This window comes from Chiloscyllium punctatum, chromosome 20, assembly GCF_047496795.1.
Source record: "Chiloscyllium punctatum isolate Juve2018m chromosome 20, sChiPun1.3, whole genome shotgun sequence".
Lineage (NCBI taxonomy): Eukaryota > Metazoa > Chordata > Chondrichthyes > Orectolobiformes > Hemiscylliidae > Chiloscyllium > Chiloscyllium punctatum.
In genome coordinates this window covers 15,814,864-15,832,447 of record NC_092758.1, presented here as the reverse complement: position 1 = coordinate 15,832,447, position 17,584 = coordinate 15,814,864, and the positions used below count along the sequence as shown (strand labels likewise).

General features: G+C 40.4%; 1 protein-coding gene across 1 annotated transcript in view; it reads left to right on the top strand.

Annotated features, from left to right (window-relative positions):
- larp1 (La ribonucleoprotein 1, translational regulator) overlaps window positions 1-17,584 on the top strand; it is a 135,196-nt gene that overhangs the window by 85,741 nt on the left and 31,871 nt on the right. The window contains 7 exon segments of the mRNA XM_072590393.1: window positions 567-704; window positions 1,170-1,328; window positions 2,715-2,880; window positions 6,821-6,965; window positions 7,459-7,609; window positions 11,220-11,389; window positions 15,860-16,216. Of these exon segments, the coding sequence (XP_072446494.1) occupies window positions 567-704; window positions 1,170-1,328; window positions 2,715-2,880; window positions 6,821-6,965; window positions 7,459-7,609; window positions 11,220-11,389; window positions 15,860-16,216 (1,286 nt within the window).

The window sequence follows — 17,584 nt, the reverse complement described above, 5'->3', positions numbered from 1 at the left end:
AGTGCTCCTCTGCCGCCTTATCTTCTTTATCAATCTGTCTGATTACCTTAAGGGACAAGTGGACATGCACACCAAGGTCCCTGTGATCTTTGGTGCTTCCCAGGTTCCCACTGTTCATCGTATTCCCTGGTCTTACTTGTCTTGTCATAGTTAATCACCTCCAATTTATGCAGCTTGGATTTCATTTGCTGCTGATCAGTCCATCTGACCAAACTGTCCACATTCTCCTATAATCTGAGGCTATCCTCACTATTTACCATCACATTATCCTTGGGCTTATTGATCAATCCTCCTACATTCAAGTCTAAATAATTTATGTATACCACAAATAATGAGGGGCCAAACTTTTAATCTTCACTCAAAACCCTTTAGATCTTTCATTTTCAAACATCTATCCAGTTCCCTTGTGGAAGCTGTCATTGAAACTGTCTCTGCCACTATTTCTGTCAGTGTATTCCAAGTTTAAACAATTTTCAGCAATTGGTTAGTTCTGTGGCATTAGAAGACAGCCCGTTCAATATCTCTTTTTGTGCAGATTTGATAATGTTTTCCCAATCTGTGTCCAGGGTACAAGCAAAAGTGGGTTCCACTACAGTTGGACGTAAAATCGGAGGGTACGCAGGACAAGCCAGTATCCCGCAGCAACTCTCGCCCTCAGACGGAGCCCTTGCGGCCACCTGTCAACAACAGGAACGACTCAAAAGGTTTGCCTTAACAGCCTTGACTACATTACCGATGGCATCTTCCTCAGCAGATCCCTGTGAATGTATTTATTTTTGAAAAGTGCAAATGATTTTAGAGTCTTGGGTAAGGGAGAGAAAATATGTATTCAAGGTCTTGGAGGGTATGATGGAGGGTATTAACAGAATATGGAACATCACAGTCTAATCTGGAAAGAACTGCCTGATTCACCTGGAAATGCTGATGACACTCCAGATGTGGAGAATATTGCAGACACTCCTCTTCACCTGTTAGTAATCTAGATGGACCAGTTGCACTGTACAAAGGTCAGTCTTTGATTAAGAGATGCTGGGGAGGATATATTGATTATTGACTTATGACAGGATTCAAAGGCACTTAGAGTGAAAGATGTAGCTGAGGGATGTTTGTTTGATGTTGAGGATTAAGTGTGTAATGGATCACTTATCTCTGGTTTTATGTTTCTTCAGGCTATCATCGTGATGAGAAGCACGACTCGCGAGATTGGAGGGAAGACCGTGATGAGATTTCCAGCGTGAAAAGCGAGGGTGGAACGATCCGCGGAGGCTTCAGGGGAAGAGGTCGTGGACGCGGCCGAGGGAGGGGTCGTGGCAGAGGTGCTTCTCGCTGTACGTAATTTGCTGACATTGAAAACTGCAGCAAAAGTTTTGAACCAGCGTGATGTGTACCTCAGTTGAAATTCAGTCCACTTCCTGAACCCATGATTATATGTGGGAGGATGGGGAGGCATGTTTGTTTTCCCCCTCAATTTATCCTAGTCGGCACACTTTGGTGTTGGTGTCTGCAAGCAGTTAGTGCTGCAGTGTGATGTTTAAGTGGGTCTGCTGGGTAGTAAGTGACACTGAGTCCCCTTCCTTTACAGGGGGTTATCAAATCAACTATACAGCAGTTGTGGAAGAAATTTGGCTAGGGATTGCAGAATATTGTACAATGGATGGGAAATGATGGCCTGTAACGTAGAGGCAAAAACTTCACACTGGAGCAGAATAGGCAGCAAGTTAGCTTTCATATTTATTTCTTATCCATATATTTCAAGTCAGAATGTTCATAATTCTGGGAGATTATTTGGCCTTGTTGGTTCTGATAACAAATTACTCCAGTTTATATACAGTATGGGTTCTTAGATTCTGGTAAGAGGATTTAACAGACCATGTGTCAATTTGTATATATTCTTACTGAACTCTGAACAATCCAGGATCCCTTTGCTGGTTCAAAATTTTTCATGTTATCTTTAATATTCTCCTAATTTAATGAAACAGAAAAGCAGGGCTATAATTCTGTATCTGAATTGTGGTCCTGCCACTACAGCACAGCCTTACTACTGTATCACAGACTCTCCTGCTGTATAAATTATCAGCCTGGATAATTCCTGGATATGAGCTAGAATCTTTGATCTTCTGAGTTAAGAGGCATGTGTGACCACAAAATCAGACTGTAGCAGCAACAGAAGAATTGCTCATTTCCCCTGTTCTCCATAAAGATGGCATGGTTCAGCTTAGTTCTGAAAATCTGTACTTCAGGATCAACTGAGCGTGCAGGCCAGGAATTATGCCTACGAACTTTGTGATTTGCACTGCACTGTGACACGTAGTGCTGTTGACTAGAGAGTGATAATTGTTCTAAGATTGACAAATTTAACAGTACTAAACTTAAGGTGATTTGAGTAGGAGTGCAGAACAGATGAATATGGTTTGATCTGGAAAGCTTTGGATAGAAAGTATAAGTCTAAGCAGAGATCCAAACAGCACATTCTCCTGAATATAGCATGTTTTACCTCTTGTAACAAAAAAGGACTTAATAGTTTCTTTATTCTCTGATCTGATATCAAATATTTCCTGAGCACGTTGCTCTCATGTCTATTTCATGTCTGATGGGAAAAGTATGGCAGACTTGCATAAATATATTGCCTTCCCACATCTCAGATCTTCCATTTGCTTAATCAGTGGTAGAATTTTAATTGAATGACTAACTAGAGCTGTTTTTGCATGTTGCAGCTCACTTTGACTACCATTACACCTACACCGCAAACACCGACAGTAATGATGGATTGTACAGGCCAAAATTTGGCAGTGATATCATCTATTACTATGACAATCAGAGCAGTGCGGAGCTGTATGCAATGGATAAAAAGCTGCTCAAAGATTACATCAAGAAACAGATGTAAGTACACTTTTTCTTCTTGCTAGGTGTGTTCCATTGTCTTCCACCAATCAGGTTGTCAGGTAGAAACCGAATTAAACATTCAATTAAGTATGTGTACATTCTCTCAATGCTACTAGACAGCAGTGCTCAAAAATCATGGGGACTGTGGACAAATCTGTTTCTGAAACCTCTAAATCATGTGAGAAAGTTCATTCATGGTGGTGATCAATAAGAAAAAATGCCTCCATAAAGTAAATGGTGAGGAGCTGCTGCTCCTCCACCACAGGCTAGGTCTTTCCCCAGCTTGTTACTTGAAGGGGGAAGGGATGGGAACAAGAAGGAAATCATAAAAAGTCGGGGGTTACAGGAGGCTATCAGGTGGATGGGAGGATGAGTTGGTGAGAAAGAGAGAGAGGGGTAGGGTAAGAAGTGGGCCAGGTATGTGGGAGAGAGGGAGGATGCAATAGGAGGAAAAGGAAATATTTTAACCCTTGTCAATAAGGAACACTCAGGAAGCAAATAACTTGCCAAAGTATGATATCTCTAACCTTAATGCTGCATATGTTGATGAGCTAACACCGTCAATTGTTACATTTTAAATTTGAGAATGAGATCTAAAACGTAGTAGAATGGCTAGTAACTGCCTGGATAAAATATTTCTGGTTTTGTAAGTACGCAGTGGAAAAAAATTAGCTTTGACCTCACTGATCTGGAAGGTTTTTATGGTGAAGGCTTTTTGTAAACATGTGACAGTTACTTTTAAAATAACATTTTGTCACCTTGTCACAGTTGCCTTGTGCTAATCCAAATACTTTGGTAACTTTGTGTTGTGTCTGTAGTTTTAATAGATGATTGATAACTCATAGAATCGTAGAGCTGTACAGATGAAACAGACCCTTCGGTTCAAGTCATCAATGCCGACCAGATAACCTAAATAAATCTGGTCCCATTTGCCAGCATTTGGCCATATCAGTTTATACCCTTCCTATTCATGTACCCATCCAAATGCCTTTTAAATGTTGCATCTGTACTAGCCTCCACCACTTCCTCTGGCAACTCATTCCAGACATACACCACCCTCTGTGAAAAAGATTTATAAGAGATTATAAATCTTTCACCTCTTACCTTAAACCTATGCCTCCTTGTTTTTGACTCCCTTACCCTGGGGGAAAAAGCCTTGGCTGTTCACCCTATCCATACCCTTCCTGATTTTATAAACTTCTATAAGATCACACTTTAGCCTCTGATGCTGTAGGGAAAATAGCCACAGCCTGTTCAGCCTCTCCCTTTAGCTTAAACTCTCCAATGCTAGCAATATCCTTGTAAATCTTTTATGATTTTTTTTCCTATGGAGTATATTGATGAATTATTCTCTCTTTGCTTCTGAGTCCAGTGCCCCGTATGTCAGTACACAAACAATGTCGCTTCGTGATTGCACCATCTAAGAAAATAGTTTCTAAGATCGAAAAGTAACCCCTAAAACCAAATATGTAGCTCCTGAAAATCAGAAGTAGCTCTTGAGAGGCTGTTCTTTAAAAAAAAATTGTGCCTTACTGGCAAAAGTAGCATTTATTGTCTAGGCCTGAGAAAGAGGTGGTGGTCCACCTTTTTGAATTGTAAGTGGTAGATTGAGGCAAACTGTGTGTCATGTGGGTAATTGAGTGGACAGTGGAGTCATCCAGATTGATAATCAAAGTCTTGATGAAGGACTTTTGCCCAAAACTTTGATTTTCTTGCTCCTCGGATGCTGCCTGACCTGCTGTGCTTTACCAGCACCACACACTCTACAGTCATCCGGATTCGTGTGGTATTGAAATTGCCTATAGGTCAGATCAGCTAAAGATAATGAGTACTTTTTCCTTAAAGGCATAAGCTAACCAGTTGGGTGTCAATATGACACCTTCATGGTCATTTGTATTGAGAGTATTTTATTTCTTAGCTGAAACTAATGGCCTGATAATAGGTTAAATGATGATAAATCACTGCCAGCTGAGTTCCTGCTCTTTGCTGATGTGAGTTTCTACTTATGGCCTAAAAGATCTTTTCAAAAGGTTTTCAAAGTCAGCCTGTCTAAAGCAAGCTGTTTAATAATAGCTGGATTTGGTTTTTAAATCTGATACTTTGAGATGTAATGCAAAATGCTACAACACACTGTGGAATTTGTACGATGCGTGTAGCTCTGATATATGCCTTGGAATTTGATCACTGCTCTGAATGACACTGTTGCCAAATGTAAAACTGAACTTTTGAACCCAGTGTGGTTACGTTGGAACCCGTAAACCTTTTTGTTGGTCCTGCTTGCACCAGTTAAGTAGAGTAACAATCCACTTCAGATTTAAACCCTGACCCTTTTTCTGTAGCATATCTTGGTTTTGAAATTGCTTTTATAAGCACATGCTGTGCTTCAGCAGTGTCAGTGTTCCATCTCTGACCTGGTTACTTGGTCTAATAAGTTCAGCTCACTGCTACACTGTTGCTTTGTTACACCACAATGTATACTATACTGAAATGCTTTGATAATTTCCTGACACAAATTCCGCAAGCAGATAGGTTTCACTGAATTTTATATTGTGTTTATTAGTGAAAATCCAATATTTATGGAGATTTTGATTTTGGATTGTTCTGCATTTTTTTCTGCTTAACCTCTGTCTCAATTATATAATCACCCTTTCTTGGATCACTCTTCAAACTATTTTGTCAAATTAAGTGGCCATCATCAATATATCGTCTCAGTTCTTGTCACATCTTTATGAACCTTCTCTATGTCCCTTTTAAATATGGAGACTAAAACTGTTCCTAGTGCTTTCAGATATGGTCAACTAAAGTCCTGTATGAGGTACAACTTTTCTCTCTCTGCGTTCTTTCCCATTAGAAGTGGATTCCACTTCGATATCTATCTTATTGCCACCTTAATTACTTTTACTGCTTTGTGGCTGATATATCTGAACCCCAGGTACCTTATTTGCAAGTACATTCTCATTCTACAAGTGTAGTAATTGTATACCTATTTTATTTTTGTAGTACTCCTTTACGTAACAACACTTCTCAAATTAATGCCATATGCAAATTTTGAAATAGTACTTTTGATTCCAAAAACACACCTTAGAACCGGTCCCCCCATCTCTCCTGTTTTGCCAAGCTGAGTAAATAACTGACTAACAGTCCATGTTTGTTCTGTTTTGTTGCCAAAATGAGATATATAATAGGCAGAATGTAATACTTTTTTCAAGAGTCGCTGGCAATTTCAAATGTGTTATGTCTATATTATCTTTGCTTGTTATCTCTTTAAAAAGTCAGCAAGATTGATCAAGCTTAATCTCCCATTTTAAAATCTTCTCTAATTATTATAATTTTGGTGTCTGGATGTTTTCTTATGGATCTTTGAATGATAATTCAGTTTTCTTTCCTGCATTTTCTAGGCTAATTGGTTTGTACTGCCCATAGTTTGCTCTTTATTTTTGAGAAGCGCAGTCTGCCAGTCATTTGACATGATTCCTTTTTATGTAGCAATACCCATGCCATCTCTTCCTTAACAGTCATTTTAAGCTTGCATTCTGTTATTTACCTGTTATCTAACTGTTGACGTTATCCATACTCCTCACAGGTCTGATGTTTACTCCCATCTCCTAACTAACTTTCATGCTTCTGTTACTCTAGCCATTCATCTAGCCAATTCAACGTTTCTTTTCACTTAAGAAGCACTGGATCTACTATGGTATGGTAGTGTAGGACTTAACTTACTTGGGTAATAATATGAAGGCCTCCTCCCTCCTCCCCACTCTTCTCTCTGTCCCCTTTCCGTCATATTTATCACTTTCTTTGTGTGTCTCTCTCTCACCCACAGTGCAACCTATTTCTCAATTTGAATGTGTACTTTGTCGATTGTCTGGGATAATGTGTACTGATGTGCATTAGCTGACTGTATAAATATAATAAACATTCATCTATTTTGTTTCAGTGAATACTACTTTAGCCTGGATAACTTGGAAAGAGACTTTTTCTTGAGAAGAAAGATGGATGCTGACGGTTTCTTACCAGTCTCATTAATTGGAGGTTTTCACCGAGTTCAAGCGTTGACCACCGATGTCAATCTCATTTTGGAGGTCTGTTTTAATATTCACCAGCTCTCCAGCAACATTTTTTGTTAAATATGTGATTTCTCTTTTTTTAAAATTTCAGCAGAATAAATTTTACCTCTGTTACTGTTGTTGTTTCAGAGTGAGTCATTGTTGTTTGAGAAGATATGTCAGCTTCCTTTCTCTGGAAATGAAAAGGGGGTTGTAGACACTTTAAGATGTAGTAAGAGGAACTGTGAAGGTATTGCTACTAGCCACAAGATAATAGCAAGCAACCTTTCAGAACTGTAACAATAATTGGCTGTTACACAAAAGTTAGAAAGCATAACAGACCATCTTAAAATTTAACCAGGTGGTAGCTGGGAGACCGGAGAATGATTTAAAGAATTAATGCAGAGAAGATGACACAAGGACTGATGATATTATATATGAGTGTTGTTTGATTACTAAATTTCCAAAGTGTATTTCAAATTCCCATTCAGATTTGTAGTTCTAAATCAGGGTTTCTTATATTCCCCAGGCTTTGAAAGACAGTACTGAGGTGGAAGTGGTGGACAAGAAGATCCGAAAAAAAGAAAACCCTGAGAAATGGCCACTCCCAGAAACAGACTTCACACGTTTACTTAACTGTCCAGAATTCATTCCTGGGCAGACATACAAAAAGCAGACTGGTGAGTATAATTACTGGGTGAGTGGTCAGTAGGGCAAGGATTATGCTGGGTTGCTGACCAGTGAAGTAAAGATAACATTGGTCATTGTGGTGAGTGTTACTTCGGATGCTGGATTTGGTGGGGTGAGGGTAACTCTGGGTGAGTGGTCAGTAGGGAAGATGCAACACTGATTGTTAGGTGGTCAATGGTTCAAGTATAACACTGGATCATGATCTGTGGAGCAGGAGTGGTGCTGGGTGAGTTGTTAGTGAGTGTATTCTTCACCAATTCATATGATGTGGGTATTACTGGCAAGGCCGGCATTTATTGTCATCTCTAATTGCCCTTGGGAATGTGATGTTGACTTGTTGCAGTCCATGAAGTGTAGACTCACCCAGAGTGCTGTTAAAAGGACAGTTCTAAGATTTTGCCCAGCAACATTGAAGTGTTCCAAGTGAGTGAGTGGCTTGAAGGAGAGCTTGCAGTTTGAGGTACTCACAAAAATGTGCAAATTGATCCTGTGATTTAATTAAATAGATCTCTGTCCTTCTAGGTGGTGCGGTCATAGGTTCAGTAGGTGCTGTTGCAGAGGTCTTGAGGAAACACTGCAGTGTTTGTCATAAGTGATACATAAGTGCCACCGTGCATCACTGGTGAAGGATGTGAATGTTGAAGAGTGGATGGGATGCCTGTCAAGCGAGCTGCTTCGTCTTGGATGGTGCGAAGAGTTCTGTGTGTTGTCGGAACAGATTTTCCCTAAGCAAGTAGATAGGTGCAGCTATCCACTTAAGGGAGGCACTGGCATAGTGCTCATGTCATTGGAATAGTAATCTGGAGTCCCAGGCTACTATTCCGAGAATGTGGGTTGGAATCCCACGATGGCAGATGGGAAATTCACATTCAAATAATATCTGGAATTAAAAGATTATTCAATAGAATTATATTTCCAGTTGTTGATCAATAACGAAGCAAATCTACTATCCATATGTGGTGTGGCCTATATGTGACTCTAGACCCAGAGCAATATGGGTGGCTTTAAAATTCCATCTGTAATGATTTAGTTAGCCGCTTGGTGCAGGGAAAATTAGGGATGAGCAAAAAATGCTGGTCCAGCCAGTTTTACCAATATCCCACATAACAATTACATAATTGTGTGTTCCATCATGTTCATAGTTTCTGCCTTTTAAATTGTGCATGGGCTTTCAGGGGAGAGATGTTGAGCTACTTGCCACAGCAGCCTGAATCTCTGATCTATTCTTGTAGCTACACTACTAAATGGCTGTTCCAGTTCAACTTCTGGTCAGTAGTAACCCCAGGATGTTAATGGTGAGTGATTCCGGGTGTCAAGGGGAAAGGTTATATTCCCCATTGCCTGGAACTTGTCTGGTATGATTTTACTTATGACCCAATTGAGCAAGCTTGCGTATTGTCCAGGTCCTGCTCCTTGTACACATAGCTACTGAAGTGGTCTGAGGAATTCTGAAAGGTAGTGAGCATTGTGCAATCATGAGGAAATATTCCTATTTTTTGTTCATTCATTTTTGGGATATGGGTGTCGCTAGCTGGCCAGCATTTTATTACCTGTCCCTACTTGCCTTTGAGAATGTGGTGGTGAGCTGCCTTCTTGAACCGCTGGAGTCACCTGCTGTGGGTTGACTCGCAATGCCATTAGGGCATTCCAGAAGTTTGACCCAATGACACTGCAGGAACGGTGATATATTTCCAAGTCAGGATGGTAAGTGACTTGGAGAGGAACTTAAAGGTGGTTCCCATATATCTGCTGGCCTTATCCTTCTAGATGTAATTGTTTGTGGGTTTGAAAGATGCTCAGTCTGAGGATCTTTGGTGAATTTCTGCAGTGCAACTTTGACTAAGCATTGGTGGTGGAGGGAGTGGATGCTTGTTGACATAGTGCTAATTCAGTGGATTGCTTTGTCCTGTTGTCATGAAGCTGCTTGTGTTATTGGAGCTGCACCCATCCAGGCAAGTGAGGAGTATTCCATCACATTCCTGACTTGTGCCTTTTAGATGGTGGACAGGCTTTGGGGAATCAAGAGGTAAATTTTTTGGCGTATTATCCCTAGCCTCTGACTTGCTCATGTAGCCCATGAATTTGTGGTGAGTCCAGTTGAGTTTCTGGTAAATGATAACTCCTTGGATGTTGATAGTGGGTGATTCAGTGATGGTATCATCATTGAATGTCAAGGGGTGATGGTTGATATGTCTCATTGATGATAGTCATAGCCTGATATTTGTGTGGCACAAATGTTATTTGCTATTTGCAATCCAAGCGTGCATGTTGTCCAGATCTTGTTGCATTTGAACATGGACTGCTTCAGTATCTGAGGAGTTGCAAATGGTACTCAACACTGTGCAATTATCAGCAAACGTCCCCACTTCTGACCTTAAACTGGAGCGAAAGTCTTTGAAGCTGCTGAAGATGGCTGGGCTTAGCTTGGGCACTCCCCTGCAGAATTATTGCAGAGATGTCCTGGAGCTGAGATGATTCACCTCCAGCAGCCGCAATTATCTTACTATTTACCACCTGTGACTCCAACCAGTGAAAAGTTTGAACACTTATACCTATTGATTCCAGTTTTACTCTGGCTCCTTGATGCCACACTCGGTTGAGCACAACCTTGATGTTAAGAGCTGTCACTCTGATTTCACCTCTGGAAGTTAGCTCTTTTGTCCATGTTTGAATAAAGGCTGTAATGAGGTCAGGAGATGAGTGGACTTGGCAGAACCCAGACTGGGCATCAGTGAGCAGGTTATTGCTGAGCAGGTGCTGCTTGATAGCACTGACTGTGTGACTAAAGGAAAGTCATTGAAGCAGTTCAAGATGGCTAGACGTAAGATAGTAACTGAATTTTTTGTGTGTCTCCTGTGGCTTAGTTGATTGGCCTCCAACAGCCAAAACCACCTTTCTCTCCATGTGACTGCAACAAGAAGTAAGTGTTTTCTCTGCTATCAATCGTCTCTAATTTAGAAAGGTCATCTTGATCAGCCAGATGTTGCCTGAAAGTCAAGGCTGTCATTCTCAAGCTGTAATGAGATCAGGAGCTGAGTGGCCCTGCTTCTGCTTTTATGACCTCCCTATAACATGGGTTATAGTGTTATCAGTCAGGTGTGTGTAAAGTTTCATGCTGTGATCTCTGGGGTCGATGGTCTGGGTTGGCATGTTTTCAGTAAACGTATATACCAAATTATAACCTGTAGCATCAGAGGCTGGGAGGTGATCTTAGAGTTTATAAAATCATGAGGGGCACAGATAGGGTGAAAGTCAATATCTTTTTCCCAGTGTAGGTGAGTCCAAATCTAGAGTGCATAGGTTTAAGGTGTGAGGTCAAAGATTTAAAAGGGACCTGAGGAGCAACCTTTCCATGCAGAGGGTGCTGTGTGTATGGAACAAGCTGCCAGAAGAGATGATGGAGGCGGGTACAATTACAACATTTAAAAAAGATCTGAATGGGTGCATGAATATGAAGGGTATAGAGGGGTATTGGCCAAAAACTGGCAAATGTGACTAGCTCAGTACTGGATATCTGGTTGGCGTGGACCGGTTGTACCAAAGGATCTGTTTCTGTGGTGTATAACTTTATATCTCTCTGTTGTGCTGTCTCTCTTTTAGAATCTGCTCCAGGTTCACCCCGGGCAGGCAGTGCTGCAAGTTCCAAGACCGAGGAACCCAGTAATTTGAAGACTTTGCCAAAAGGACTTTCCACCAGCCTTCCAGACCTGGATTCTGACACGTGGATCGAAGTGAAAAAAAGACATCGGCCAGCTCCTGCAAAACCAAAGGTTAATGTTGAGTTCTTCACTCCTCCGGGTTATTTCTTACCCTGTTCCTGTTAAGGATTTGTCATAGCAACTCTGGAGGCTCACCGCAATCTTCTTGAAGAATTTTGGAATGCTATCTTTTCCAGTTAGACTTAAATCTTGTGAATGATTTTAATTTAAAATAAGAGGGCCTTATCACAGTCACCCGGCACTGAGGGCCCTGCTATGACTTGATTCAAACCCACGTCTCTCAAGGCCCCATTATGCTTTTCCTGTACTTTGATGGAGAATTTGGTGCATAGTGGTATAAATTTGCCGTGCTGAACCTGAAGAGGATACAGATTCAATGATGATTGCTAATTTTTTAATTCTAAGGGAATAGGGTTTCTGCTGAAAGATTATCTTATTGAATGGCAGAGCAGGCTTGATGGGCTGTGTAACCTGTCTTCCTATTTCTCAGTTCTAGAGACGTTTTTTTTCATTTTTAAGAATTCACATATGGTATATCTGAGTAATAAACAGAAAATAAACAATTATCACCCATTTTCCATGTTAATAGTAATGTATCGTTGCTTGTTCTGAATACAAATTGTGAATGGAAGCTAATGTTTATTATTGGCCATTACTCTGACTAATTTAGATGATTCATTTAACACAGATGGTAGTTTCCTGACGTTCCATGCTCGATGGTAAACTTGATCTTCGCCCTATTGTCCATTTCCTTATCTTGAAACTATCTCAGCTATCTCATTTCGTAATGTATTAACAGAATTTAGTCAAATAGTCATAACAGCTTACATATTCAGTAGTACTTAAATAGAACAATCATCAAAATTGTATCCTGATGAATCAAGCCCTAAAGTAATCTAGGTATAGGCAGTTTTAACCATTTAATTATTTTGAGACATGTCAAATCCACAAACCATTTGAAAGTTGTATGAAACTTAATTGAAACCTAATGTTAAGTACAGGCAGTTCTGCTGTAACGCAATGATTGTGTTCTTGTGCAACTCAGTGTTATAGAAAAGTTACTCTTTAGGAAAAGCACTTAGTGTTGGTGATTTAATTGCGTTACAATCAGCACACGTTTTAAAAGTTTGCACTTTACGAAGTGTCCCGAAATTAACAATTATGTTACAGTGAATTTGTATTAACGAAACCCATGTTAAAGCAGAATGGCATGTATTTATGTATATGTAAGTAGATTGACTTGCACTATGGCATGGCAACAGAAGCAGTGGACCCTGTCCCCATTTCAAGGGCAATTAATTTAAAGTGCAGATCATCTATGTTCTCAGGATAATCAGGGTTAGGTAGTCTTGTCAGTGAAATCCATATCCCAGAAGGAATTTTCAAATGAATGACAGAAAGGCGAATACCCCTGATTGTCAGTGAGGTTTGTATTTTCATATGACTGTGGAGGATATCATCCCACCTGTAGTTGTAGTCAGAACTAGCATTGACGTTGGCATCTGTTGCCTTAAAATTGCATGGAACATTGTTCATATCACGGAACTAGGTATCCAGTGGGCCCAGGACAGCTGCTGAGCGCATGGGTTCAAATATCTGCATTTTTAATTTCACTAATAAATTTGAAATTAGTCTCAGGAGTGGGTGATCATGGAACCATCAGCGATTGTCTGGTTCACTCATGTCCTTTTTAGAGAAGGAAATCTACTGGCCTCCATTCCAGCAACATAGTTGGCTCTTACCTGCCCTCAGAAGTAGCCTAGCAAGCCTTCCAGTTCAGGGAGAATTATGGATGGGCAACAAATGATGACATTACCAGCTGCATCAAGATCCCATGAAAAATAAAGGAAAGGCCATTTTTATTTCCAGTCCTCAAAATGCAGGAAAAACAATCAAGCCAACTACTACCTTTTCAATCTACTCTTGATCATTTAGCAGAGGTGGAAGTTGCCATCAACAGTACTTTCAAATGGTGCGTATTCTCAAATAAATAAGGCTAAACTTGGATTCAGCAAACATTCATTACCTGAACCATCATTTCCACTATCAACATCCTGAGGTGACCATTGATCAGAAACTGTGCTGGGTTAGTCATATCATACTCTAGCTACAAAAACAGATCAGAGTAGTGTTGCAGAGAATAACTCACCACCTTACTCCCCAGAGCTGTGCACCATCTACAAGGCATTAGAAGTGTGTTGGAATGCTGCCCACTTGTTTGGATGAATGCAGCTCCAGAAACACCATGTGGGACAAAGTAGGTGCTTGACTGGTACCATATGTGCATCCAAATATTCACTCCCTTTACCACCACTCATTATCAGTGCATACTGTTGATAAGATGCATTGCAGCAATTCACCAGGCTCCTTGGACAGTGCCTTCCAAACGCATGACAGATGCATAAGAACGCCACCACCTGCAAGTTGCCTTCCAAACCATTCACTATCCTGACTTGGAAATATATTGCCATTTCTTCAGTCTTTGGGTTGCAATCCTGGATCTCTCTCCCTAATGGCATTCTGGGTCCACCTACACAAAATGAACTGCAGTGGTTCAAGAAGATCGCTCACTGCTACCTTCTCAAGGATTCCTAGGATGTTCAGTATAAGCATGCCCAGTAATGGTCTCGGATCCTGTGAATGATTTAAAAAATAGCTCCAAAGCTCATAACGTTCTTAGTTCATGCGCAGCTAAATTCGAGGGGTGTGGTGAGGATTACTAACCTTGATGTACAGGAAGCATAAGGCCACTGTGACATTAATGGGTCCTTGCAAAATTGACCTGAGTAGACAAAGGGATATTTCTCCATTGGCTTGAGTTATAAATAACACAAAGTTACATGGTTGGTTTTGGAACCAAGTCATTTCAGCTGAGGACATTGCTGTAGGCCTTTCTCAAAACGTTATCCTATGTCTGACCATATCTCGCAGCTTGGTTAATGATTCTGCCAATGTCTTCAGATCAATGATCGCAGAGAATCAGACAGTGTTCTCTTCCATTCACAATGCTTCAAATAGTGGACCTGTCTCTGACTTCATGCAATAAGGAGTAGATAAATCCAAGCTTGGACTAAAGAGTAGCATGGTACACTTTGTGTTATGTAAGTGCCAGACAATGACCATTTTCAATAAGAGTGTGAAACTGCTCACCTTGATGTTCATTTGTATTTCCATCGTTGAGTTCCTTATTAACAACATCCTGTGAGTGACTTGACCAGAAACTTAATTGGAGCTACCATGTACCATGTGACAAAAAGAGCAAATTGTAGGTTAAATATTCTGTAATGATTTGCCGCCTTCAAAAGCTGGGTACTCTGTAATAATTGATTGACCTGCCAATTTCCTAAAGCCTGGCCACCAACTTCAAGGCGCCATCAAGTATGTGATAGTTTGTGTGCCTCCATGAATGCAGCACCAACAGCACTTAAGAACCTTGATGGCATTCTGGTTACAAAATCTCACTTTTATTGGTGTGCCATTGACCATCTAAAACATTCAGCCCACCTCACTGGCATTCTGACTGAAGTGTGTGCTCTCTACAAGATGCAACTTGACAACTCTGTGGTAGCACTTCCTAAACCCACAATCTCTCCCATTCTGAAAAACAACAGGAGGCATTCACCAACCTTTCAAACCAAGGCAGTGCTAGATTGGAAATACTGCAATGCCAATTTGATTGGCATTGAATAAAAATCCTGAAACTTCCTAATTTAGGGTACCTTTACCATAATTATTATGATAGTTGAAAGAGGTGACTTATTACCACTGTCTTCAGGGTAATTTTGGATTAACAGTGCTGCCCTAGCCAATGATGGTTGTCCATCACTAAATCTGCTTGTGTGATGAAAATCTGTCATTCTGCTTTTACATTTTCAGTTGACCCTCTGCCTTACAGGGGAGAAAGCTCCACTGTTTTTCTGTAGCTTCATAACTTAACAGATTTCTCAGTTTACTGTGAGCAGTTTCTGTTGTGTGTAGCCCTAAAGCTAAGTTGAGCTTGTGACTCCCTCTTCCTGTTCAATTTAACATTCAATTCAGTCATGTCATGACCACCCTTAGCTTAGCATTCCCTTACCATTTAATTCACATTCATTACTTGCAAGCTTATGAATTGGGAGCAGGCTGTTCAGGCCATCAAAGCAGCTCTGTTTTTCAGTAAAATCAGTTTATCTGATTGTGGCCTTAAATCTACTTTTCTTGTCTAGACCAGAATCTCTTTTATCAGTTATTCATGAATTACTTATTCCAAAATGTATTAAGGCCTTGGTTCACTAACATATTGTCTCAGAAATATATTCAAAAAGCTTTCCCTTCTGGTTCTTGAACTATTCTTCTGATATATTGCATAAAATCTCTCATTTATGAGAGAGCAGTATGAAATTACTGTATTTATTTTAATCTTGAATTTTTTTGATCCACTTGATAATGGTTAACTTAATTTTGTTAATGCAGAGTTAATTATTCCTCTCGAGGAATTCTAAAATACAGCACTGATAGAATTGTGATTATTCTCTGTTTCAGAAATCTGAGGAACCTAAAACCCAAACATCTTTGAAGCCAGACCAAGAGGAACAAGAGGAGCTAGACTTCATGTTCGATGAGGAGATGGAGCAGATGGTTGGACGCAAGAATACGTTCACTGATTGGTCAGATGAAGATTCTGACTGTGAAATTGACGATCGTGATGTGAACAAGATTCTGATTGTGGCACAGACACCTCCGTACTTAAGGAAACATCCTGGTGGGGACAGGACAGGGAATCACGTCTCCAGGGCAAAATTGACATCTGAGTTTGGTAAGGTCATTAATGACGGCCTTTACTACTACGAGCAGGACCTTTGGAAAGAGGATTATGAACCAGAATATGCAACTATAAAGGTAGGTCTCTCTGGAATTTAACCGGTATGGTTAATGGGTGCAATGGAACAGGGATGCCACTTGGAGCTTCTGTCACAGAATTTTTTCAGGACTTCAGTCATCCAGAGTTTTGCAAATTCCGTTTTAGTTGAAAAGCTTTCCTGTTTTTTGGCCTATTCAATAAATGCAGCTGAATTCCTTAAAGCATCAAACCAGATCTGCCAGTTGCCGATGAGTTCAGTTGTTACAGGTATTAGATATCATACATTTCCAATCTACCACAAAAATCTTAATCTGCTGTGAAAAATTAAGTTATTTTAATCATTGTTTTGAGGGCAGGTTATGATACATCTGCAGGATATGTGGGATTTGAAGCCAGGCCTTCAGCCCCATGGATAGAAACATTTGAAAGATTTTTGTTTTTAACCACTCTGCTTGGAAATGTGATGACACACTTTTGGAGAAGATGGGGCCTGAACCTACATCTGTTAGCACAGAAATATATATTATTATAGCACATTAGGGCACCTCTGAAGCTTGTGGACCTGAACCTAGACTTTCTGGCCCACAAGTAAGGACATTGCCACTGCATCATAAAATGAGCGCACGGAAAGCTGGTTAAACTGGCAGTGTGGATCAAATGCTAGTTATAGAACACAATTGGTATTCATTTGTGCTGGGTTTGAACAGAGGTGAAAATGGGATGTATTGTAGTTATTTTCTAATCTGCCTGTACAGGGATGTTATTACACACCCCTTGAGCAAGTAGAATTTGAACCTGGACCTTCTGGCCCAGAGATAGCTAGTGGTTTCACAATTTTAATGCAATTATGCTAAAAGTGACTTTGTGACATAGCTGAATGTTCCAGAGATCACAGTCACAGAATGGTTTGTGGTGGGTGTGAGCCTCAACTTGTAATCATTTGTTTGTGTTTGCTTACTATTGCACTCTTATCTGTTTCTGTTTTGTATTCATGCAACATTCATTCAAATTGTCTGAACCAGCACCAGCTTATAAACAAACGGAGTCCATTTGAGCTGCTTAGAATAGATATTATTGATGGATTTACAGCCACTGAGACTAAGATTTGAAAAACAAAGGTTAGGCATGGAAAAGTAAGGAACAGAAAATTGGATTGAGGTGACTACTCGGGAGTGAATTGGTTGGATAGCTAGTTTGTGACGCAGTGTGACACCAACAGTGCAGGTTCAATATCCCACACTGGCTGAGGTCACCATGAAAGGCATTGCTTCGCAAGCTTCGCTCTCACCTGGGGCGTTGTCACCCTCCAGTTAATAAGATCTAATGAGAGAGCCGTCCTGTGGTGACTTTTTTATTACTCCTTGCCCACCGTAACTGGCTGATTTGAGCTCCTGCGCATTGCAAGA